General features: G+C 37.7%; 1 protein-coding gene and 1 pseudogene across 6 annotated transcripts in view; both read right to left on the bottom strand.

Annotated features, from left to right (window-relative positions):
- The window catches only part of Cbfb (core-binding factor subunit beta), a 59,889-nt gene that overhangs the window by 24,620 nt on the left and 7,843 nt on the right, over positions 1-27,426 (bottom strand). For all 6 annotated transcript variants that reach the window (XR_015448954.1, XM_004843071.4, XM_021256917.2 and 3 more), the window contains one exon: positions 1,666-1,782. Coding sequence is in view for 5 of the 6 variants with exons in the window: in XM_004843071.4 (XP_004843128.1) it covers positions 1,666-1,782 (117 nt within the window). In the remaining variant the exon portion in view is untranslated. The remainder of the gene's footprint in view (positions 1-1,665; positions 1,783-27,426) is intronic.
- Positions 1,789-27,425, bottom strand: LOC147830642 (uncharacterized protein C10orf143 pseudogene; annotated as a pseudogene).

Consider the following 27,426-nt stretch of genomic DNA (forward strand, 5'->3'; position numbering starts at 1 on the left):
TATTAATTTTCTCTATTTGAAGACTGTTGTCGTCATAAATTCCTTAAATCTTTAAAGGAAAGAATTTTCCTTTAGTTCTTTGAACATAAAGTAACTTCTCTGAAGACTTTTCTCTCAGAACCAATATTTGGGCCCCTCAAAGATATTTTCTAGGGCTGGGGACATAGCTCAGTGGTAGAATGCTTGCCTTGTGTACTGTTTGCTCTTTATTCCATGTATGAATCACACTTTCATGTTTATTTGCATGTTTTATAATTTTTGTTGATAACTGGAAATTTCAAATAATATACTATCGCAACTCTGAATTCTGCATCCAGCTGTTTGGTGCTTTTTGTTCAGTGTCTTACATTGACTAGTTGCTGAAATCAATGTTAAGTTAATGTTGCTTTTCCTTTTTTTTTTCTTTTTAAGCCTTGCTTTTTGGGAGGCTACTCCTGGGTCAGCGTAGCTTAGCTGTCATGTCAGCCAGTGCTTGGCCAGAGGTTTTGCTTACACTTTGAGTCAGTAGGTTTCTATCCTTTGTCACTGGTTCCGTGAATGCCATGACAGAATGCTGTCAAACTTTAAGGAGTTTAGCAGTTACTCTGTGCTTAGCAGGGACTGGGAGCTTGCAAGGATCCTCTATGTTCTTTTTTTTTTTTGGCTACTGGGATCAAACTCAGGTCCTTGCGCTTGCCAGGCAGGTGGTAGAACTACTGAGCTAAATCCCAGGCCCCTCTATGTTCTCTTTATAGCAGGTATAGCCCTGTACATGTACACAAGTTTCTGTACCATGTAAATATCATCTTAGTAGGGCCACTTCAGTCAACTCTTTCCCTAGATCTCTCTGATAAAATTCTGGATGAACTGTTATTTTATTGCTTCCAACAGTAGCTTTGCCAGACTGTCCAAGAGACCTTTATTGTTTTCAACACTAGCCCTGGGCATGGATTTTTTTCCCCCAAACTCTGCTCTAAGTAAAATCAGTCTTCTCTAACAGGACAGCAGAGGTACCAGCCCTTATAGCTTATCCAGTGTAAAAATTGAGGGACCACAGAACTGGAAAGGGGCAACTGCAGCTCCTGACTTTTAGGATGCCACACACAGATTGTCACTGATCCTACTAAAATTCCATAGCTCTGTCTGAATAAATGTCTCTCAATTTATATGACTTGGTTAATGTCCAGAGAGCTTAAATGAATGGTTTTTTGGGGGTTTTTTTGGTACCGGGGATCAAACTCAGGTCCTTGCACTTTCACAGCAGGTGGTGAAACCACTGAGCTAAATTCCTGGCCCTTAAATAAATGTTTTAATTTTTTAAAACAATATTTGCCCAGTTTATTAATGCTTTTTGGAGAGGACATTTGCTAAGCTCCTCACTTAGGGATACCAAAAGTGGTGTTATTCTCATAATTTTCTAAAGATCAAGAACAGATGCTACAGGACTTTTAAGTTCCCATCAAGCAAACAGGTGTAATCCAATGAAATTTAGAACCACCGAAGGTAAAACTTTCCAAAAATAAGGACAAGAATGTGGGTTTCAATATTTTCAGAATTCCTCAATATTACCTGAATGTAATAATTCTATATTTACCTCTAAATACTATATAAAATAGGTCCCCAGAAAAAGGAAATATTGGGGCTAAATAAACCAACTAGGCTCAGCAAAGCATGGTATCACCCTACCTGGGCTCGCTCTTCATCAAACTCCAGGCATCCCATACCATCCAGTCTCTGGAGATCAATCCAGCCTTTCCAGATAACACAGACTCCATTCAGAATCATGGGAGCCTTTAAATACACCTGAGTCACAGAAAAGAGATATGAAAACCATTAAAAAGCCATTAAATGCATGAAAATAAAGGATTAAGCTTACTTATTTCAACCCCAGAGTTTGTTTTAAAAAATTATAAAATGAATTATAGAAAGTATACACATACACATGAAACAACACCCTCTGAACATATATTTTTTTAAATGAGCAATTTCCATTTTAATATAAAAGGAGTGCTGTCCTTGATAACTTCAGTTGGAGAATGACACAGAACAGATTGGATACTGTTTAGTAAAATTCACTTCAAGAGCATTTTATAATATAAAAATAAGTCTTTTAATTAAAAAGAGTACATGAGCAGTCCTGGATACACTCATAAAGCAATATAGAAATATAAAAGCAGGGCAACATCTGGACATGATTCCATAAGCCACATGGTTCCCAAACCTCATAGGAAGTTTGATACAACATTTTTTAAACTTTTAAATAATGCAGTTGATCTTTCTCTTAGGCAAGACACATCTGAATGGAGGCTGTAGCAAATCATAACAACTTGGGGGCTCTTTGGAAGTGACATGGACTCTCCTGGTTCTCGTGTAGAGGACAGTGTATCACCAGAATGAGAGGACGATCTAGCAGCAGACAGGCTGCTATTTGAACAGGTGGGCGCCAAAACTATTTGTAAGGGATTTACATTTGCAGTCACACTGAGGATTCAAAATCGAAACTGGAATCTTCCCTTTGCCCAATTTCCAATTTCTAACGATTCTCAGTATGGTTAAAATGCCCTGATTCCCCAGCAATACATCTCGGGCAAGGCTGAATTGTGTTCCTTCCACTGTTTTGAGGAATCAGGGGCCATGGTGCAGGGGGGGGAGCCTCTTGGAAGAGGCTCCGTGTCCTCTGTCCTCCAGGCCCCCAGGACACTCGTCTTGCGTTCACCTGATAGTTGCCTCGCTCATGTCCATTGGCTTCTGATGTCCTGCATGCCTGTTTCGCGTCCCTCGAAACCGGCACTTCCTCTAGCTTGCTCCATCGCCAGCCCAGCGCCAGGCTGTCCATGTGGCCTCAAGTTTGAGACTGCTTGGCCATTCATATCCATCCAAAGTCCCGGCAGCCCGCCCGCCTGCCTCGCCCCGCCACCACCCTCCCTCTGAACATATTCTATAAAAGAATCAGCCATACTAGAATTTTTTTTTTATGCTCCTGGGGATCAAACTCAGGGTCTTAGGCATGCTAGAAAAAGTGTTCTACTACTGAGCTACATTCCCAGCTCCTAGCTCCTAGGATTTCATTTCTAGTCACAATTCTCCCAGGTTATTTTATTTTATTTGAAACAGAGTTTTGCTATGTGGGTCAGGCTGGACTTGAACTTACAATGATCCTTCTGCCTCAGCCTCCTAAGTGCTGGCATTAGAGGCATGTGCCACATCTGGCCCAGGTTACTTTTAAAAGGAAATTATACAGTATTTGTAGAAATTGTGTGTAGTTAGGTAATGTTTTAAATGGGTATCTTTGCTCTTCCAGCTGAAGCCAGGACAACCAGATTTTTTGTCCTTATGGTCTGAATCTTGGTTAGAAAGATATAAAGATGGAAAACAGCTGGAATTCACTATCCTCTGAAGAGAACATGTACTGCTTCCCTCAACTTTAGCAGCTAACCAAGCTCTCAGGCTCTTACACTTCTCTCCCCTTTCATCCTCCAGTATTGAGGGTTGAACCCAGGGCTTTTGGACTGAGGTGTATCCTTAGCCTTTTTTTTCTTTTGAAAGACAAAGTCTAAGTCACTGAACTGCCCATGTTGGGCTCAAACTTGGGATTTCCAGGCCTCAGTAATCCATCCGTTTGTCCCCTATCATCACCCCCACCCCCCACCCCGTACAGGATTACAGGCATTCACCACTAGGTCTGACTTCCCTTTAGTTTTATAAGGTATGGTATAGATCCTTGACAATAAATTCTATTTTTTTCTCTTTTTTGAAGGAGACAGGATCTTACTAAGTTGCCCATGTTGGCACTGAAACTGATTCTCTTGCCTCAGCCTGAGCTGCTTTTCTTTTTTAAGCTTTCTTTTCTTTTTTAAACCTAAGTTAGCCAGAGTTGATTTGTACTGCTTTTAACCAAAGAACCTCAACTGGTAATACATTCATTGCTATATAACATTAGATAGTATGTAGTTTGTCCTTAAGTATCCATAAATGATCCATGGCAAAGCACTATGTTTTAGAAGAAATTTAATTCAAATTACTTCAGTCTTTTAAACACAGTATACAGTACTTTTAAAATCATGAGTTTGACTACATGTAACATCAACCATTTGTCTAAAAAATAGTTTTTTCAACCCACTATCGAAATTAAGTACTATATATTAACAAAATAAAACTTAATGAAAACCTAAAAAAAAAATCTTGAATTCTTAGTAAATGGGAACACTTTTAAATAAGAAAATTAGCAGACTTCCTTAATGAATCACATCCAATACCTACAGTACCTTATACACTACAGAATAGCTAATTCTCATGTTGGCTAAAAACAATTGTTCCTGGGCTGGGGATTTAGCTCAGTGCTTCTGCCGCCTGAGCACAAGGTCCCGAGTTTGATCCCCAGTACCAAAAAACAAAAAACAAAAAAACATAATTGTTGCTGCTAGGTTTAGCGGTAAACATTTGCATGTGTAATATCAGCTACTTGAAGGGCTGAGGGAAGAGAGTTGTTTCAATTCAAGGGTAGGGGACCAGCCTGGGCAACATAGTAAGATCCTGTCCCAAGCAAAACAAAGCAAAGCAAAATAAATAAGCGTTCTTAAGAATAAAGATCCACCTAGAGAGGATGATACTAATGTAATCATCTTGAGTGAATATTTTATTATGATACAGATAAAAACTATAAACGCCAAATTTGAAAAAAAAAACCCACCAAATCTGTATTTTCTTTGGATAGTCTCAGTGCATCTGAACAAAAAATTTTTGTTTTTGTTTTTGGTACTGGGGATCAAACTCAAGACCCTGCGCTTGTAAGGCACAGGTGTGGCGCCACTGAGCTAAAATCCGGGCCCTAAAAATTTCTGTTATCTATATAATTTCAGAAAATTAGTAAGCCAGTTTCTTGTTTTGAGAAAAAAGCTAGAAGCATCCTATTTTTCTTTATAAAATTCAGTAGTTCCCTCACAAAGAATCTTGGATCCTTTTTGCTTTAAGGGCTGTCGAGTAAGAACTAGCAATAATTATAAATATGCCAGCCAGGGGCTAGGTATTTAGCTCAGTGGTTCCACCGCCTGCCTTGCAAGTGCAAGGACCTGAGTTCGATCCCCAGTTAGCCCCAAAAACAAAAACAATACATATACCAGCCAATCTACTTCCAAGACATCTCTAAAATAAAACCTACAGGATTTATACCTTTTTACTACATGTTTATGTCATTCCCCTCCACTGCTAAACACAACCACTTTTGCTAAGGGCTTCAATAAAACATGCTGAACTAGTTTCCACTATACTGGGAGGAGGGATTAGCCCCCCTTAAACTCCCAAAACACAAAGTTCCATTTCTCCTTCCACTTGGACCAAGGGAAACAGTCTACAGTTATAGCTGAAACCGTTTAACCACACATTTCCTTCTGTTCTGATAAGTGCTCATTCCCTTCTACATTGTAAATTTAAAACTCCATCAATGTGCATATAGTCAAACAAAGAAGTTAATGCTCAGCACCTCAGTAAACCTAAAAACAATGCATTTCACATCACTATAACTTGACTTACCATATCTCTAAGATTTCCACCTACTCTTTTTAACAGCACACAGTGGGGAAATTAATGAATTAATTTAGTTTTTTTGAGATAGGGTCTCACTATGCAGTTTGGGCTGGCCTTGAACTCACTATGTAGCCCACGTTGGTCTTGAACTCTCAGTGATCCTCCTGCCTTAGCCTCCTAGTTGCTGAGATTACAAGTGTGCACCACCACGCCCAGCTAATGGGGGTATAATATTGCACCTACCAAAGTACCTCATGTTTTTAAATTTTTTATAAATTTTATTTTTTTGAGACAAGGTCTTGCTATGTAGTCCAGGTTAGCCTCAAACTCACAATTCTCCTGCCTTAGCTTCCAAATTCCTGGGATTATATATGTATGCTATGATGCCCAGCCTTAAATTTACACTAATAACTCATCTAATAACAGAGAAAGACCAACTTCATACTACTTTAATCAGATTTTATATTCCTCACCAATAGTTTATGTCTTTTAGAACTGAAAATTCCATAATTTCTTAGCTTATTCATATTAACATTCATAGTAAAAAAACTTTCCCTTTGAAGTTACTAAAACTTTAAAAACTCATTTATTACTTCTTTATAAATGTTTTCTCATGGCAAAGAAAACCACTGATCCATTTTGGGAAATTCTTAAATGGCTCTTATTTCTTAATAAAGATTAATGTCTGGAGGCCGCGGATTTAGCTCAGTGGTTTCGCCGCCCACTGTGCAAACGCAGGGACCCAAGTTCAATCCCTGCTACCAAAAAAAAAACACAAAAAAACCCCCAGATTAATGTCTGGGATCCTAATTAAAAATAACATTTTGATGATTCCAGTGATTTAGAAGTTCCCATTCAAATAAACAGACTTTTTTAATGCACAGATCTAAGTAAATGCTTGGCGCTTTCACATATTTATAAATACCAAGCCTCAAAGTATGAAGAAAATACAATTCTGTCTCTTAACAGTTTGGTATTTTGTAATGTAATTCAATAATATCATTTAAACACAAAGACATTTTTCACTGAAAATGATGCCGCCTTATTTCAAACTTTGAAAAGGAAAATTATTAAACTATGACCTGAGAACTAAACCCATTGTTCTAGAGCAATAAAGTTATTTTATACAATATAGAATTTACAAAGCCTTTTAAATGGACAAAGAGATGCAGCGAAATCACATAAAAACAATAAAATACCTTATCTTTCCAAAAGTTAAATATCACAGAATGTTCTTGAGATTTTACAGAAAGTTCAAAGCAACTACAAACCAGATAGGGTGGCACATGCCTATCATCCCAGAACTCTTGGTAGATTTAGGCAGGAGGATTGCAAATTTAAGCCCAGTCTAGATAACTGAGCAAAACCCTGTCTAAAGTAAAATGGGCTGGAGATGTAGCTCAGTACTAAGGCCTTGGATTCTGTTACACACACACACAGACTATGGGCTCACTTTTTTTTTTTTTTAAGAAAGATAAGGTGGGTCGGGGATTTAGCTCAGTGGTTCTGCTGCCTGCCTCGCAAGCGAGCGCAAGCAGAAGGTCCCGAGTTCGATCCCTGGTACCAAAAAAAAAAAAAAAGAAAGAAAGATAAGGTAAAAGCATAACAAAATTTTTAATTAACTTGTGATCTATTAGTATTTTCAATGGTCTTATCAATCCAGATTTCAAATATCACTGTACTTTTACATTCTGCTGTTTCAAATTCACTCACTGAAGCAAAAGAGGTTAAGCAAAAACCTTTGCACCATCAGCTCTACTACTATTGATTCAACAGAATATTATTTGGTCATAATAAGGAATGATATAGGAAACGTCCAGAACAGGCAAATCTAGAGACAGTGGTTGCCAAGGGTTAATGGGAGGGGAGAAGTTTGAGTGTCTGCTAATAGGTATGAGATTTTTTGAGACAGGGTCTCACTATGTAGTCCAGGCTGGCCTTGAACTCATGGTGATCCTCTTGCCTCAGCCTCCTAAGTGCTGGGATTATGGGCTTGCACCAACACATCTATCAAAGGGTAATGTTTTAAAATTCATGATGATGGCTCTACACCTCTGAATGTACTAAAAATCACTGAATTATATATTTTTAGAAAGACTTTTATGCTATGTAAATTACATTTCAATAAAACTGTTGTAAAAATATTTGCAGGCTGGGGGCGTAGCTCAGTGGCAGAGCACTTGCCTAGCATGTTCAAGACTCCATTTGCAGTACTGGAGAGAAAAGAAAAAAAAAAGGAGCCGGGTGTGGTTGAGCACACTATAATCTCAGCACTCAAAGAGGCAGGAGGTTCACTAAGTTCAAGGCCAGTCTGGACTACAGAGCCAGTCCCTGCTGCAGACAAAAAAGTTTGCAACAATTTTTATCTGTTACATAACTGACATCTATGAGCATCCAAATGGAGGTTTTCGGTAGGCAGCTGCATCTTGGATTCTAGCATTTTGAGAAGAGATCTCAGCTGGTTTTATAAATCTGGTAACCACCAACAATGTGGTATTTAAATGTGGAGGAAAGGAAGAGAGACTGATTACCCCCAAGAAGTAAATAAAAGAAAAGGAAGCACTTGGAGCAAGTCCACAGAATGGGCTATGAATAACTAGTGGGCTTACAGGAAAACATGTAAAGAACTCAGTGGCTAATGGTTAAGTTATAGCTCCCCAAGTGAAAATTTCCCTGACGTTAGCTACATAAGGTAACTTAAGTATGTTATGGGATCTTAGATCATTTAACCCAGCACTGCTTTTAAAGCAGGAGTTCTTTTTTTTTTTCATTAAGTTTATTGGTACATTTTAGGTATACAATATGATGACATTCATCATTGGGAATTTGTACCTTTACATGATATATCTTGGTTCTTATTTTTTCCCCATTCCCCTACCCTCCTTTCAACCCCTCCACCCCTATTTACAAAGACTTTGTTTCCATTTTTTCCTTTTCTCATATTTTTTTCCTTTCCCTTCTTTCCTTTTCCCTATTCCTCCCACTTCCTCTTCCCCTTTAGACCTTTTCTTCCTGTTTCACATTATTATACATTTTTATTCTTATTTATACCAGAGAAACTATTCAGTATTTACACGTGTGTCCTATTTATTTCACTTAAAAGTATGGCCTCAATGTGCATCCATTTAGCTATAAATGATTCTAGTTTCTCATTCTTTATGGCTCAGTAGTATTCCATTTTATTTTTTTTTAAAACCCACATCTTCTTTATCCAGTTTCCAGTTGATGCGGAATTGGGCTGTTTCCAAGTTTTAGCTCTTACAAATTGTGCCACTATAAACATGGGTTTGCATGTATCACTGTGGTATGATTCTTTTAATTCTTTTGGGAAGATACCCAGCAGGGTAACAGCTGGGTCAAATGGGACCTCTACTCCTAGCTGTGTGAGGTATCTTCATATTGATCGCCACAATGGCTGCACCAGTCTGCACTCCCACCAACAATGGAGAAGGGAGGTTCCTTTCTCCCCACAGCCCTGCCAGTATTTGTTACTGGTTGACTTCTTGATAGCAGCCATTCTTTCTGGGGTGAGGTAGATAGAATTTCAGTGTTGTTTTCATCTGCATCTCTCGAATGACCAGTGATGTTAAACATCTTTTTGTATATTTATTTGCTTTTACTTTGTGTGCAAAATGTCTGTTCATTTCAGATGCCCCTTTCTGAACTGGGTCTTTAAATTTTGGGGATAAAGTAGTTCTTAATCTGGAGTTTAGAGAACCTAGAGGGAAGTGTGGGTTTATTGCTAAGTATCAAGACCAGAAACCTCACAAAGTTCTGTGTAAAAATGTATGTTTGACCACATGTGCCTTTTTCTAAGCAAGATGACTGCTTTCATTAGATTCTCAAAAGGGTGTGCAAAGCAAATTATGACAGTGAGAACACCATTCTTCCATTCCCTCCACAGACAAGACACCAAGGTCTCCTAAACATAGAGCTTGACAGATGATAAATATCATTCACTTAGTGAACTCATCAAACTTTTAGAAGCTAAAAATTAGTAACCTTTTTTCTGACATTTAAGTGCAAAAGGAAGGGTATGAGAAAACCCAGTCAACTTTTTATTAACCTGTATAAATAGTTCCTTCTTTCACTTGAGACTACTTATTCTAAGAATAGCTAAATGTGCGATAACCAGTGGCATCCTCAACTATCTTTTTCTCTAAAATATTATATATTTTTAAGCTGGGTGTGGTGATGCATTCTTATAATCCTAGCTACTAGGGAGGCTGAGGCAGGAGAACCACAAGTTCAAGACCAGTCTAGGCAACTTAGCAAGACTCTGTCTCAAAAAGGTACAAATGAGTGACTTTAATGAAGATGAAGACAATTTCAAGGTAATTAAAACAATGCAGATTTCCAAACAAGATCCTTGTGCATGTCAGTGTTGAGTCTCAAAATCAATATGCACAGAAACAAACTGTCAAATCTATTAACAAAAGCCAAGCAATGGGCTGGGGATTTAGCTCAGTGGTTCCACTGCCTGCCTCGCAAATGCAAGGTCCCGAGTTCGATTCCCGGTACCAAAAGAAAACCATAAAGTTGGGCCAGGGATTTAGCTCAGTGGTTTCACCGCCTGCTGTGCAAGTTTAAGGACCCAAGTTCGATCTCCGTTTGATCTCCGGTACCGAAAAAAAAAAAAAAAAAAGCCAAGCAGTGAAGATGCCACATTCAACCCCTGATGTTTTGTCAGTACTGGGGACTGAACCTAGGGCTTTTCCACAGAGTTACATCTCTGGCCCTTTTCTTATTTTATTTTTGAGATGAGGTCTTGCTAAGTCACAAATTTGCCTAGACTGGGCTCAAACTTGCAATCCTCCTGCCTCAACTTCTCACAGCGGTAAGAATAAACCACTGTCCCCAGCTAAAATTCCCTTTCAATTGGAAGTATATTTCACTTCTTTGTAACAAACTGCTAAGAACTTAAACATTTGTGACTCTATTATCCAAAGTAGTTCAAAACCACTAAGAGGGAATGATTATTACTCTGGAAGGTCCCAATATTTAAGCACTGATTAATAAAAGATCAGAAAACAGGTAAAATTTAAATTTGTTCTTGTACCTTTCCTGTACTAATTTCCTGTTTATTACTTGTCACCCATGTGCATGGTATGATGATAACAGCAGTGGGGATAAAATGAATTTGGGGGGGGGGCAACGGGGATCAAACTCAGGACCTTGCGCTTGCGAGGCAGGCGATGGCACTACTGAGCTAAATGCCTGGCCCAATAAAATGAATTTTTAAAGAAGATTTGTATCACCCACTCAAAAATATTCCAACACCACCATGGTGCTGCTCATTAACTTAAAAGTTTTTAATGAGAAAGAACTGCCTAATTTTTTTTAAAAGACTGTAAAAATTAAGGTGAATTCACCAATTAAATTTATTTTTTGGTACCGGGGATCGAACTCAGGACCTTGAGCTTGTGAGGCAGGCACCAGAGCCACTGAGCTAAATCCCCAGTCCTTCACCAATTAAATTTAAATAGGGAGGACTCGTGTAAGGTTATGGAAAGTATCACTGACAGGAAAACTGTAAGAGGTAGATTTAGCAGCTGTGAAATCTCTTTAAAGACCAAAGGACTAACAAAGCTGCATGTTAACGTGACTAGACTAGAAAGTATTATCTGAAGATTATCTATACACACAAAAATCAGAAGAGTCAACTGAAAAATTAAGTGAAAATAATGAACTGAATAAAATAGCTGGTCATAAATACAGAAAAAGCAACAATTTTTCTATATTAAAAGAGTAAATAGCAATTAAAAATAAATAAAACAACAATAAAAGTATCAAGTACTAATTTTAGTAAGAAACATGTAGGTTCATGGGCCAGGGATTTAGCTCAGTGGTTCCGCTGCCTGCCTTGCAAGCGTAAGCTCCCGAGTTCGATCCCCAGTACCAAAAAACCAAAAAAACAAAAACAAAAAAGAAACATGTAGGTTCTGCAAGAAAAAAAAATCTCATCTTTCTGAAATACTAAAAAAGATTTTAGTAACTAATGAGATGTTATCTTCTTTTTTTTTGTACTGGGGATCAAACTTGGGACCTCGCACTTGCAAGGCAGGTGGCAGAAGCACTGAGCTAAATCCCCGGCCAGAGAAGTTATGTTCTTGAATGGAGACTACACCTGCCAATCTATCTCAAATAAATCTTTATTTTAACAAAATCCCAATGAAATGTCAAAATAATGTTTTCTGGAATTTGAGAAATAAGCTTATGATTCATATGAAAGAATCAGGTTACCCGAGAAAATATTAGAAACAGTAATCTCTTGCCCTTTCAGATATTAAAATACAGTACAATACAATCAGTAAATGTGTAAGAATGATGTGGCAGTCAGAAGACAGAACAAAAAGAAAATCCAAAAATGAAACCAAGTGTACAAATACTTAATATATAAAAAAGGCAACATTTAAAATCAATGGTAAAGGATATTTAACTAGTTGGGATGGCTAAACCATATGGAAAAAAATGAGTTTAGAACAAAATAAATATAAATGGACAAAAATTATGAAAAAATGTTAACAATCAAATACACTAAATTAAAAACAAAGTAACTATTTTTATTTATTTTTTTGCTTAAATTCTTTTATTGGTACATTTTAGGTAATACAATACATTTACATTTATCATTGGGTACTTATACCTGTACATGATGTATCTTGGTTTTTATTTTTTCCCCATTCCCTGTCCTCCCTTCACCCTCTCCACCCCCTTCCCTATTTACAAAGACTTTGTTTCCATTTTTTCCTTTTGTCATAATTTTTCCTTTGCCTCCTTTCCTTTCCCCTTCCCTTACCCCTTTGGACCTTTTCTTCCTATTTCAAATTATCAATTATTTGTTTTAATCATTTTAATCCTTATTTACACTTTCAGTTTCTCACACCAGAAAAATTACTTGGTATTTACACGTGTGTCCTATTTATTTCACTTAAGAGTACGGCCTCAATATGCATCCATTTAGCTATAATGTCTCTAGTTTCTCGTTCTTTATGGCTGAGTAGTACTCCATTTTATTAAAAAAATACATCTTCTTTATCCAGTTTCCAGTTGATGGGCACTTGGGCTGTTTCCAAACTTCAGCTATTACAAACTGTGCAGCTATAAACATGGGTGCACTTATATTGCTGTGGTATGATTAATTCTTTTGGGAAGATACCCAGCAGGGGAATAGCTGGGTCAAATGGGACCTCTAGTCCTAGTTCTTCGAGGTATCTCCATACTGATTTCCACAGTGGTTGCACCAGTTTGCACTCCCACCAACAATGGAGAAGGGTTCCTTTCTCCTCACACCCCCGCCAGCATTTGTTATTGGTTGATTTCTTGATAGCAGCCATTCTTTCTGGGGTGTGGTGGAATCTCAGTGTTGTTTTCATCTGCATCTCTTGAATGACCAGTGATGTTGAACATTTTTTCACATACTTATTTGCTGCTTTTACTTCTTTGTTCATTTCAGATGCCCGTTTTTGAATTGGGTCTTTAAATTTGGGGGGAGTCTGATATTTTTCAATTCTTTATACATTCTAGATAGTAGTCCTTTGTCTGAGGTACAGCTGCTAAAATTTTTTTCCCACATTGTAGGTTGTCTCTTAGCTCTGTTGGTGGTTTCTCTTGCAGTGCAGAAGCTTTTTAATAAGACTTTGTGCTAGTTCCCATGCTACTGAGGTTTTGTTCATAAAGTCTTTTCCTATGCTAATGTCTTCAAGAGTTCTACCTAACTTATCTTCCAGCAAGTTTAGTGTTTGTTTTAATATTTAGATCTTTAATCCACTTCAATCTTAAGTTTATGCACTACTCTGACTTAAGCAAACTAAATCCACTGATAGTATTTTATTTCCGTAACTCCAAAAAAACTCACAGCTAACACTTTATGTCCTTGGCAACCAACAAGTTCAATGATGATATTATTCTAAATATTCACCACTTTGACTCCCTCAAACTTGTTCAAGAAAATTACCATTGCAGCATTGTCATTGGGATAACTGCTTTGTCTAAGGAAGTCGACATTTCCACATAGATTCAGAATCACGTAAATTAATTCCACATAACTGTAAAACTTAGTCCTTTATATGCTTTTAGCAAGCATAGATTGTTATATTTTTCTGCAACTTAAGATTTCTATAGTAAACTGGCTAAATATCCAAGTTCCTAAACACCGAAGCTTGCTTTGAGGCAATTTCTCCTTCTATGGTTAAACATAAACACTCAGAGTGCAAGTTAACATAAAATTTGTCTTACTTTGTATTCTGGAATTGACAAAAGGTGGGGAAATTGTCATGTGACCCAAGGTCCCTGCTGGTCATGTGGTCATAGGGAGTGCCATCTCCATAGTTCCTGGATGAGCTTGGATGTCCTCCATTCCTCCAGGACCCTGAGCTACTTCTGTCTTCTACATCTCCGCCTCAGCATCCGCGGGTCCTGTGCCATCGGGGCCGCCTCTGTTACAGGCGGAGCTCCCGCAGCTGGCCGAGGCTGTGGGCTTGGGGGGCGCACTCTTGGGAGGCGGGGGCTTGGCCGTGGTCCACATGATGTTCCATATGTTCCATCTGCATTACCCGCTGTCTGGGCCACAGCGGCAATGGGGAGGTGCCGAGGCCCGCAAGGTAACTATTTTTAAATAAATTTAAAATTGAGCTGAAAAACTTCATCCCAGGTGCGTTGGCACCTACCTGTAATCCCAGCACACTGGAGTCTGAGGTAGGTTGGTGAGTTTGAGAAGAGCATGGGCTACATGGCGAGGTTCAAGGCCGGACTAGACTAAGTAGCAACACCTTGTTTTAAAAAAATAAAGTCTACCAGGACAAAAATCAAATTTTACATCGTCAGGAGTGAACCTGGTCACAGTGGTGCACTCCTGTAATCTCAAAACTCTAGCAGGCTGAGGTAGGAGTACTGCAAGTTTGAGCCCAGCTTCTGCAATCTAGTGACTTAGCAAGAACTTGTCTTGGGCCTGGGATTTAGCTCAGTCATTCCGTTGCCTGCCTCGCAAGCGCAAGGTCCTGAGTTCGATCCCCGGTACCAAAAAAAAAGAGAATTTGTCTCAAAACAAAGGAGTGGGGGACTGGGGACATCACTTGGTGAAAGGCCTTAGGTTCAGTTCCCACCAACCCTCTCCCCACCAAAAAGAGTATAAACTGACCAGCAATTCTAGAAAGCATTATGGGGAAATAAGTGTGCATTTTCTGTTGATCCAGCAATTCCATACCATGAATGTATCCTAAAACTTAAAAGATGTACACAAAATATTTGATTACAAGATGTTTACTTTTAAAGTTGGCCACAAGATTAGAAATAACACAGATGCCCACAATGAGTTGAATACCCAAATCAAACAGTTTAATCTTTAAAAAGATGCTACATAATATAGGATGATGTTTACAGTACCCATTAGATGAAAAAAAAGTAAAATATTAACTAAAGTAAACCATTAAGTACTACATATACATATATATACACACACAGATACACATACTCATGATCTATAAAGTTTCTTTTGGTTTTTTGAGACAGGGTCTTGTTATGTATTCAGACTGGCCTTAAACTCACTATGTAGCTCAGGATGGCCTTGAACTTGTGGCAATCCTCCTGCCTCAGCCTCTAGGGTGCTGGGATTACAAGCATGTGCCACCATGCCTGGCTATAAAATTTCTATGAACAATGAATTAGTGAATACTAAATTACTACTTTTAGGAGCAATACAGAGTTAGGTGTCCCTTCCAGCCTAACATCCTCACCAAATCAATACATAATCTTGTTTTATGTGTTTCTGCCCAGGCACTTTATTCAAAATGTATTGATGACTCATTAACATTGAACTCACAGAAAACAGCACTATAAATCATGCCTGAAGGGAACTTATCTAACCTACATACTTTCTCTGTAAGTACATCATGACTTTCTTGCTCTTAAAAACACTAAGTAACCTTCACCACTATGCTTGAGGGCCATCTTAAACAGCAAAATCACCAACAAAAAGCATAAAAAATGTAAAAAATATGATACTAAACAAAGCTCAAAAGAAGACACTTGTTTACAACATTAGAGGTCAAACAAGATGGCAGAGCACTGCCTTTGTCTGACCTCAACTGGGAACACACTCAGAAAGTGACTCATTTTTGCCACTCTTCACATGTCCACAATGACCACAAACAATCCTCATAATGTGCAGATTCCATCTCTGTGAATTCATCAACTCACTGAAATTTGTAACCCTGAAATCAACAGTCATGGTGCTTTGACAGTGATTCACAAACATGCCTATGACATGTAATTATTTTTTAAAGAAAAGGAGTATTAGTATGCTTAACCTCAAGACAGTATGGAAAGAGTAAAAACAAAATGAGCTTTCAATAAAACCAGGGTTTTAATTATAGCTTTATCAAGTATGTCTAAGACAAACTACCATTGTTTATAAGCCCCAGATTCCTTACATGCAAAACAGGACTAAATAGTACTTCCTTCACTGGACAAGTGTATGTACATAAAACTTATGAAACATAGAGAGCACCATGGAAAGACTGACTGCTTATACATACATTTCCACCAATGCTTTTTTACACAGTATTTTTTTCCAAGAGAAAGAAGCCATTTTTCCCAGACAATGAACAGTTGTTCCTACCCACAAACCAATGAATCATCAGACAACCAGTAATAATGGGATGGCCATAAGCACCCAGGAAAACAAGACATTCCACTGAAGAAATACATACCCTGCTATTCAGTTGTAATCATTTCTTTCTTTTTTTTTTTTTTGGTACCGGGGATCGAACTCGGGACCTTGCCCTTGCGAGGCAGGCAACAGAACCACTGAGCTAAATCCCAGGCCCTAGTTGTAATCATTTCTGTAGACTAACAAATTCCTTTAGAAGACATCTGGTTGTGACTCATCTTCCTTTAGCCACATGCTCCTCCCTTTTCATAAATGTTGAGTCAGCCTCTTGATTGCCAGATAATCACTACATTCAATCTCCTTTGCCTCTGAATCATAATCGGGATGCATGTAAACACAAAAATAGCTACTTCTGTACTTATTTTTTTTTACTTTTATACTTATTTAATGTAATTTACTAAGGTATTTCTTCAAGTTCAGAAGGGAAATGAAAAAACATAAAACTAGAGAATAAATCTGAAATTTGTGCGTATTTTATACATATAAACATATTCAATAAATGAATGTGTTAACCACTCAGAATTTTGTCAAGAACATATAAGCTCTTTTCTGCCAATTCATAAAACATGCCTTAACATGAGCTGAGCATGGTAGTGTATGCCTATAATCCCAGGGCTCTGGGAGGCTGAGGTGGGAGGATCATAAAAATTCAAGCCCAGCAAGGGCAATTTAGCAACTTAACAAGACCGTATCTCAAAAAAAGGCTGGGGATGTAATTCAGGTTGAAAGCCCTAGATTTGATCCCTAATACTGGGGAAGAGGGAGCATTAACATGTTCCTATCATGCTATCTACATAACTATTTTAAATTAAGCTGGCTGTAGGGGTGCATGCATGTAATACCAGCTCTCCAAAAGCTGAGGCAGAAGGATCATGAATTCAAGGCCAGCCTGGGCTACATAGCAAGTTTAAGCCCAGCCCGGACTATGTAGTGAGATGATGTCTCAAAAACAAAACAAAAACCCAAAACAAAACAAAGCTCTATCAATTATATACATAGATAAAGATACTGTATCCAATAAACAATAGGATGCTATCTAAAGAGGAATATTTTTAGAACTAAAAAATTAAATACTCAATAGTAAAATGTAAGTGTTTTTAAAGACAAAGCACAAGAAATTCTCTGGGAGACCAAAAATAAAAAACAAAAAAAAAGATAATCAACAGGATCATTCCTAGAGAATCAACACTCAAATGGTACAAAGCAAACTGTCAATTAAATACAAGAACATTTTCTTATGAAGGACATAAGCTGCCATATCAAAAAAGGATATCAAACCTTGCAAAACAAATGAGTAAAACTTATGAATGACACTAGGTCACATCAAAGATGAATACCAAAACCTGGAGACAAAGACTACAGCTTTGCAAGGTTGAGGATGTAGCTCAGGGATAGAAATGTAGTTCAGTGTTACAGTGCTTGCCTTAGCAGATGAGAGGCTTTGAGTTCAATCTCTGGTAACAGAGGAAAAAAAAAAAATACACTTATTAGAAATTATCATTTTTAGGGCCAGAGATTTAGCTCAGTGGTACTGCCGCCTGCCTCATAAGCGCAAGGTCCTGAGTTCAATCCCCAGTACCAAAAAAAAAAAAAAAAAAAGAAAGAAATTATCATTTTTGTTACCTAGAACACACTTTGAATATCTATATGGGCAGAGTATGTGTGTTTTTGAAAACATCTAAATTCTTCTGGTGATAATGTTGAATCACATTAATCTAGGCTGGCTTTTTGTCTTGTTTTTTTTGTAGTCCAACCTGACATTAAACTTTATGTAGCCCAGGCTGGGCTTAAACTCAGAATCATCCTGCCTCAGCATTTTTTTTTTTGGTACCGGGGATGGAACTCAGGATCTTTTGCTTGCGAGGCAGATTAGGGGCCACTGTACTCAATCCCTGGCCCTTGCCTCAGAATTTCTAAGTGTTGGGATTACACACATGTGCCACACACTTGGCTATTCTTGTTTAATCTGGAAATAAAACTTCCATTACATCTGAAGTTTTAAAACATGAAAGGGCTCAATATAGTACTTCTTGCATATATAGAAAAAAGGATCGTGTCCACAGAAACAACTTGCTAACCATTTCCAAGATTTAGCCCTTTCACTCTCATGACACACAGTACAACACTGCATCTGTCTGAAATGGCAATACTGCCAGGAGGAATATTTAAGTGTACACTTAAAATAGGTAAAATTTAGTTGAGTGTAGTGGCACATCCCTGTAATCCTGGCACTCAGGAGGTGAAGGCAGGAGAATTTCAAGTTTGAGCCCAGCCTGAGCATTTTTGCAACTTAGCAAGACCTCGTCTCAAAAATAAAAAGGGCTGAAAATGTAGCTCAGTGTTACAAAGTCCTGAGCTCAATCCCCAGTACAGGGTGACAAAAAATTAATTTTTAGGCAAGGGATGCAGCTCAACGGTAGAGTGCTTGTTATGGCTTGTGTCTAGATGTCCACCCAAAGCCTCATGTAGTCCTAAGTGGGGCTTTTTCAGAAGTGGCTGGATCTATACTGTGTGGTGCTGGGATTAGGGGTGTGATTATGAAATGAGTCCACTGATTGGTTTGACACCACCCTAATCCTGGTAGCGTAGATACAAAGGGGGCAGAAAGATGCTGTTAAAAGCCGGGAATGGTCAAACATGCCTGTAATCCCAGCACTCCAGAGGTTGAGGCAGGAGGATCTATGAGTTTGAGGCCAGCCTGTACTACACAGTGAAGTTTATGGCCAGCCTGAACTACACAGTGAGACCCTGTCTCAGAAAAAAAAGAAAAAGAAAAAGAAAGATGCTGTTAAGGTCCCTCTTGTTTGTTTTGCTATCTTCTGCCCGCCATGAACTGTTTCTCCTCTGTAATGCCTGCCTGCCATGCCACCATGCTTTGGGGCCAGCCGATTATGGACTGAAACTTCTACAAACTGTGAGCTAAATAAACTTTTCCCTGTTTAACTTTGGATGTCAGGTATTTTGTCTCAGCAACAAAAGAAAAGTAACTAAGATAGTACTTCACCAGGATGTTCAAGACCCTGTATTATATTCCTAGCACTGAAAAAAACCCTAATTCCTTCAGTTGGTAACATCTCAGCAGTTTTTATTCTTGCTAAGAGTGGTAGTGCACACGGCTATAATCCCAGCACTTGGAGCAAAGAGTTCAAGGCCAGCCTGAACTACATAGGGAAACCCTGTCTTAAACAAACAAACAAACAAACAACAGCAACAACAAACCAGTTTTTATTCTTGTGGTATTTGAATTAATCACTGAAGAACTGGGGTAGAAGGCAGAAACAAGAAGGGGAAGAGACAGGGATGCTTCTCTCAGACACATTACTTCTGCCTTCCCTAATTTGGAATATGTAAGTCAAGTAAGTCTGAGTCTGAAATTTTTACCTTACACTAAAATGTAACGATGCAGTTCAGCAGAAAGGAAAAAGAACCTATACAATCTTCAAGTGCGTCAGAGATGCATTTGTCATATATGCAAATTCAAGCCAGGTGTGGTGGCACATGCAACGTAATCCTAGCACTCAGGAGGCTAACATAGGAGCATTTCAAGTCTGAGACCAGCCTGGCTCCATAATGAGTTCAAGCTAGCCTAGAATATATAGAGAGACCCTGTCTTGAAAAAAAAAAAAAAATCCATGTAACTCTAACTAGGAGGTACTATGACATACTAATTTTAAAACACTATTTTTTTTTTAAATTAGTCAATTCCCTTAGATTTAAAATTGAAATAAAGCATTTTCTTTAAAAATATAAACCTGCAACTTCCAGTTCTAAATTTTATGATTCAGTTCTTAAAGTATAAACATACTTAAAACATTTTATAAACCAGATTATTAATTTCAATATGCTAAACTGACAACTAAGTGCTAGAAAATATATTTAATATATATTTTTTTTGGTACCAGGGATCGAACTTGGGTCCTTGTGCTTGCAAGGCAAGCAACGGAACCACTGAGCTAAATCCCTGGCCCAATATTTTAATTGAATCAAAATACTTAAAATCTAGATGTCACAAGCTAATTGTTTCATTTTCTCTCGGGAAAAATCACACTCCAAAGCTTTACCACAGATATTTCTTTCTTTCTTTTTTTTTTTTTTGAGACAGCATCTCACATTACCCAGGCTGACCTCAAAACCTGAGATCCTCCTGCCTCAGTCTCTACAGTAGCTGGGATTACAGGCACATGCTATGGGAAACTGACAATTATCTTTTATTTGGAATGAGTAAGGTGTGTAAAAACGAGAAAGAACTTGTTGAACATGAATAGAAATTTCTTGAAGCTAACATCAAGGATTCCTGTAAACCCTGTAAACTGTGGATGGTATATAAACAGAATATTTATTTTGGGACAAAGATCTTCCAGGCAAGTAAGCAAAAGGTTTCAAAAGAAGCAGAGGGCCGGGTATTTAGCTCAGTGGTTTCGCCGCCTGCTGCAAAAGTGCAAGGACCCGAGTTTGATCCCCGGTACCAAAAAAAAAAAGCACAATTGAAGACTTTTGGAAAAGGCCTTTTAAAATAAGATCCTGTCCTTTTAAACTGAATGGTATTAAATTTTGCTTTGTTACTCTACACTCATGAAATGAATGATAAAAAGATGTTTTGTCTTAAAGTAAAAAACAGTCACAACCTATCAAAATTTTAAATAGTATTTAATAATATAGCTACTTCTCAATGTCTGATATTAATGTTATTTGACTATTAATTAAACTATAGCCTTAAGTAGAAATGCAACAACCATAAATAAAATTTAACTTCTCTCTTTCTGAGGCCAATGTAGTAAAACTAGACAGTCAATTTTCTTTTCTTTTTTTTCTTTTTTTTGGTACCAGGGATTGAACTCGGGAGCTTGTGCTTGTGAGGCAGGCGCTGGAACCAGTGAGCTAAATCCCTGGCCCTAGATATTCAATTTTCATAGAAAAAATGGTCAACAAATACTTTCATTGTAAAGTTCATTTTTTTCATTTATGAAATGATTTTTGTACTCTTTAGTCATAAACTAGAATCACATAGTAGGTATATATAGTCACTAATTCAAAATCTCAACAAAGCTTTATGAAATACAGATTAAATAAAGTTAATCTGACCACTCAAGAGTAATAATTTATGGTCAACCATAACCATCTGCATTCATTTGAAATAAAAAGTTAATTGGAAATAGATCCTAAGACGAAAGATCAAAGGAAGTTGCTTGGTCCATAAAATTTTAACTTAGAAATGATTTAAATTCCATTAAGTTGCTTTTTCCTTGTCTTCTGACAGCCAAATTAGAGGGATGCAGTTTTAAGAAGAATTAAGAACTTTTTGGCCATCAGGGTTTATAATACACAAGGATGATCACCTGGGAAATATGTAATATTCCAACAAAATATGGCCTTAAGTAAAGCTTACTGAAGGTACACTATAGCATCAAAATGCTATGATTCACTTACATATAATCTCACTCTACAAACCATCAAATAACTGAACTCTGGACAGATGTTTATCATTTAAAACACATTTTTCATATATGTTGGTACCTTATTTAATCCTCATGCGAAGTACATGATGAGAGTTGATATTCTGATTTCTATTTACAGACAGAGGAAATACTATTTTTTGATTACTCTGATGATCTCCCTATTATAATGTATTATTTTAAATCTTTCCTGAGAAAGACCCTTAAGAGGCAATGTAGATGGCTCACTAGACACCTCGGTGCAAAAGTTTCAAACATAGGGGCAGGGGTGCCTCTGTCTGCCTCAAAAGCTCAAGGTCCTGAGTTCGATCCCCAGTACCAAAAAAAAAAAAGTTTCAAGAAGTTGAAAAAATTTGGAGTTAATGGTCTAATTTATCATAGGTACTTATTTTGCATAAAAAAATCTCCCTGGAATGTTAGAAAAAGTATAGCTTCCATCTTTTAAAATATAAATAAAATTAAACTTAGAAAAATAAAGTTTCAAACATTATTTCCAAACTAGAAAATAAAATTCTGTGCTCTGACTTGATCACACGTGAAGTACCTATTTATGGTTAGTCATCCATTAACAGAAGTTCCTCATTAAAGATTCCTGGTTTGAAAATATTCCCGTAACCACATGAGCAAAAAAAATGAGTAAAAGGGTCTAATTTCCATGAACCCATTTTCTTAAGCCATAAAAATCCTACTTCAAATAAAAGAATATGGAGCTTTTTATTTCCTATTAATAGTCTATGTTTTTCTAAATTTACTTAATTTAAGTGAGTATTACAGTAGCTGGTCTCTAAAATGGCCCCAATGATCCCAGTCTCCTGGTGTTCCCACCCATGTGTAGCTCCTCTCCACGCTTAGTGTGGGCTAAACTTAGTGAACAGCTTCTAATGAAGAGGAGAAGAGGCAAGGGACTCAGAAAACAGATCATAAAAAGCATGGTGGCCGGGGATTTAGCTTGTGGTTCTGGCGCCTGCCTCGAAAGCTCAAGGTTCTGAGTTCAATCCCCAGTACCAAAAAAAAAAAAAGGCATGGTAACTTCATTCTTTTTCTCTCTATAGAGGACACACACTTAGGAACTGGAGCCACAAGTGGGTTTCAAAGTGGGTCCATTGGCTCTTAGTCACATCTTCAGAGACTGCACAGCCCCAGCCAACAGCTTGACTGCAACCTCATGAGAGACCATGAGCCAGAATCACTGAGCCACACCACTCCCAGATTCCTCTAAAAGGGACATGAAGGAACATCAGGGGTGGGGGGACTAGTTGTGGTAGGATCCACATGGGTGCATAAATTTGTTAAAAACTCAAATTATACAATAAAATTGGGTGCATTTTATTGACTGTAAATTACACTATATTTCAATAAAGCTATTTTTTAAAGGCCACTAAATTTTTGAGACAAGCAGATGAAGGGTCATTTATGAAAGCAATGTCAGCTTTAGAAGTTAATGGTGAAGAAACAAAAGCTGCAGTAACAAGTTACCATCAGAAATTCATATGCTCAGCAGGGCATGGTGGTACATACACCTATAATCCTAGCATTTGGGAAGCTGATGCAGGATTGTCAGTCAAGGCCATCCCAGGTACACAGTGAGCTCAAGACCACCTTGAACTACATAGGAAGAGCCTGTCTCAAAAAAAAAAAAAAAAAATTCACATGCCCTAGACTAGAGGTGGCAAACCTTTTAGAGACCGACTGCCTAAACTGCAAATCAAAACCCACTTAATTATCACAAAGTGCCAACACTGCAATTAAACCTGAATACCGAAATTTTAGTTTAGAAAAAATTCATACATTAACATCTTTTGTCTTTTTTTTTTTTTGGTACCGGGGATCAAACTTGGGTCCTTGCACTTGCGTAGCAGGTGGCGAAACCACTGAACTAAATCCCCGGCCCCATCTTTTGTCTTAAAAACAGTAACAGAGCTTTTGATGATATAAACAGCTTTTTATTGAGAGATGCAAGCTTGGATTTGGTGTGCTTTTTTATGTGCTGTTATCCAATGCTGAGCTGCTGGGGCAACATGGGGCAACTTGGCTTGCTACTGACAGAGAGGGCTCTGCATGCCCACTGCAGCGTGAGCACCATAGTTTGCCACCATTGTCCCAGACTGACCAAACCCACTCCCTGCTCCATCCACTATCTCAGATGATGGCAACTTTATACTTCCAGTTGCTCTACTCAAAGAGCTGGTGTCATTCTTAACTCCTCTCTCATACACCACATTCAATCCATAAACAAATCCTGTCTGCTTTATCTCAAAACACATCCACCTCACACTACTTCCACTGCTACCACCCTATTCTCTAGCCAAGATTGCTACAATAGTCAAACTGGCCTCCCTGCTTCACTCTCACCCATTACAGTCTATTATCAACCAGAAGCTAGTGATCCTGTCACAACCTAGCACAGACCATGTCATTCATCTGCTCAAAAACCTGAACCCACTCCCCATTTCACTCAGAATAAAAGTTCACATCATTACAATGGCCTACCACAGTCACCCAAACTGTCTTCTTATTATCACCCTGATCTCACTTTCTGCTCTCTTGCAGTCTAACCAGTCATATGTCCTGCTCACTGTTTTATCATCCTGGACCTTTTACAATGGCTATTTCCTCTGCCTGGAACATCTTTCACCTCAGACACTTGCATCATTTCCAAACTTCCTTCAGGTCTCTGCTCATAGGCAAACTTCCTTACACAGAACTATCTATTTAAAACCACAGTTTGAGGCCAGCCTGGGCTACACAGTGAGTTCAAGGCCAGCCTGAAGGATATGGTGAGACCCTGTCTGAAAGAACAAAAATAAAAACAAAAACCACAATTTTTAGCCAGGTGTGGTAGCACATGCCTGTAACCTCAGCACTCTGGAAGGCTGAGGCAGGAGATTTGAAAGTCTGAGTCCAGCCTGGGGCCCAGCAATGTAGTGCAATACAAAGGCCCTGTGTTTCAATCCCCAGTACCACTGAAAAAAGGAAAAAAAGTAAATATCCTTCCCCCTTGATGGTGAAGAAAAAGAATCTGCTTAAAAAAAAAAAAAAAAAAAAGAAAAAGAATCTGCTTTAGTAGGTAGCTAAATTGAGAGAACAGGGAAGATGATACTCATTTGGGATCCAATATAAGAAGCAGAGAAAAACAATTAACATTTGGGGAAGTTCCTTCAATTTTCTTTGCTTCTAGTCCTAGTCCTATGAAGACAGAAACAAAATCTACTGGCTATAAAAAGACACTTTAACAAGGGAAGAAAGAAATAAAAGAGCCCTGAGCTGCATAGATGATAATATGCAGGACAGTACCTTTCCTCTAAATGTATTGGAAAGCTAGGTGAGGCTCACAGTACTTAAGGAGGCTGAGGGAGGAAGAACTCAGTTTGAGCCCAGCCCAGACAACTCAGTGAGATTTCATCTTAAAAAATACCAAAAAAAAAAAAAAAAAAAAATTGGGGATGTAGATTAGTACAAAGGTCCTGGGTACCAGTCATCTGCAGAATGATTAATGAATTGGAGTACTATGTCCAAATGGCATGCAACAATTTACTAGTAGGAAGATTGTTTCTTTTGTCTGTCTTCTTTCTTTTCCTTCAGTGCTGAGGATTGAACCCAGGACCTTTCCACTGAGCCACATCCCCAGCTGTTTTCTTATTTCTGAGACAGGGTCTTGCCACATTGCTAAACTTCCCAGGTGGAGCTAGAACTTGTGATCTTCCTGCCTCAGCCTCCCAGAGTGCTGAAATTAGAGGTGTACACCACCATGCCTGGCTCTATTTTTCTTGCCTTAAATGTTACTATTCTTGGGACACAGTCACACTTGTTTACACACTAAACTGGCTCCTTACACACCACAAACCAATGGTAGAGGTGAATAGCTATCATAGACACCATAACCCTGAAAAACTGAAAATATTTACTCTCTGTCCCTTTACAGAAAAAGAAACTTCTGAAATCAATGTTAATGAACCACCTAACATTTTTGTTACTTTTGGTTGTAAAACTGAAAACATCTCATTAGCATAAGTACATGGATAATGCAGTCTTCAAACTGGTCACCAGATTTTATTAATTCAAGCAAACATACCTTCTAGCAGTATTAACATCCATTTATCAGTTATTAAATACTGGAAGACTTTAGTAACTTTGAGATGTCAATCTTGAAGTCTAAAAATAGTTTAGTATTAAGAGCTGGGTGGGGGGTGACCGGAATTTAGCTCAGTGGTTCCGGTGCCTGCCTTGCAAGCGCAAGGTCCTGAGTTCGATCCCCGGTACCAAAAAAAAAAAAAAAAAAAAAGAGCTGAGGGGAAAGCAAAGTATTTTTGGTTTATGCCTTTAAGTGTGTGAGCTACCTACCTACATTAAACAAACTTTGAAGAAGTGTTTTTTGTTTTGTTTTACAGTGTCTCAATACAGTGTCCAGACTGGTCAAGCGCTGGGATTATAGGCATGAGCCACTGCACCAAGATCTAAGGAAGTGTTTTGAACAAGGAAAAAATATTTTTTTCATTTAGCCAAACATACATGCACCAGACAGACATCATAATCTTACAATGACTTCCAAGTTTTTCCATATATATATATATATATATAAGAATTACCAAGTAGCGAAATTGGTAAATTTGCCTTAAATTTCCAATAAAGTGAGCTAAAGCACAGGAAAGCAAATTACTTGCTTATTATTATTTTTTAAATCCCATAATCTGTTTTCCTTTTCCCAATCCAAAGATTAGTTGGTTACCCAAAAGATCAAATCTAATTTCATAAAATTAAACAAAAAATTCTTCATTGTATATATGCAAGATTAGAAACCTTTCCTTAATACAGCCTAATACAAGTCTTTAATTAATATTTAGACATTTCTTACGTTTTACAAATGAATTGATAGGTAATGTACTTAATATGACACTTAGAAAAGTAACTTTTTTTTTTGGTACTGGGGATTGAACCCGGGACCTTGCTCTGATGAGAAAAGTAACATAAAGTTGATAGAAATAGATATACATACTGGAAATAGAAGAAAGACAGTATACAATGGGCTGCAAAAAATATTATTTTCTTTAAAAATTTTAAGTCCACGGGCCGGGGATTTAGCTTAGTGGTGCCGCTGCCTGCCTCACAAGCACAACATCCTGAGTTCAATCCCCAGTATCAAAAACAAAACAAAACAAAACTGTTTTCCCAGAAACTTAATCTTCAGAACTTTTTATATCCTTATTTTTTTTTTTGTACCAGGGATCGAACTCAGGACCTTATGCTTGCATGGCAGGCACAGGCGCCACTGAGCCAAATCCCCGACCCTACATCCTTATAATTTTTTAAATTATTTCCAAGTTAAAGTTTTCAGATTGTTTTCCCCAAATTAAACCTGTTATATTAAAAGAATTAGTTACTTACAAGTAATTCCTAAATACTATGAAATTTTAAGCCTACAGAGCTTTTTCCCACTTTTCTCTTAATTTTATTTTTTACAGCACTGGAGTCACACTTATTTTTAGTAAACAAAAAATTTATCAACACCTTTAAAGGAATTAAAATTTAAAGGTTAAATATAGAAAAGCACACTACTTTCTTTATGGGCTAACCCATTCTACAGCGAATATTATATACATGAAATTAGTAAAGGCATAACATAGAAGTTTAACTGTGGTTTAAAAAAATTGTATTACATCCTTGTATCATGGAATGAAAACAAACTTCATCACTTGCTGGCATAATCAGACTTAGGATTGCTAATAATATAATAACATAGTAATGTAATCATCAGATAACCTCTAATAAAACAATTCATAGTATTTTAAGATGCAAAGAAATGTT

Source organism: Heterocephalus glaber, unplaced genomic scaffold (genome assembly GCF_053883595.1).
Source record: "Heterocephalus glaber isolate CG9 unplaced genomic scaffold, H.glaber_assembly_v1.0 deba00000071, whole genome shotgun sequence".
Lineage (NCBI taxonomy): Eukaryota > Metazoa > Chordata > Mammalia > Rodentia > Bathyergidae > Heterocephalus > Heterocephalus glaber.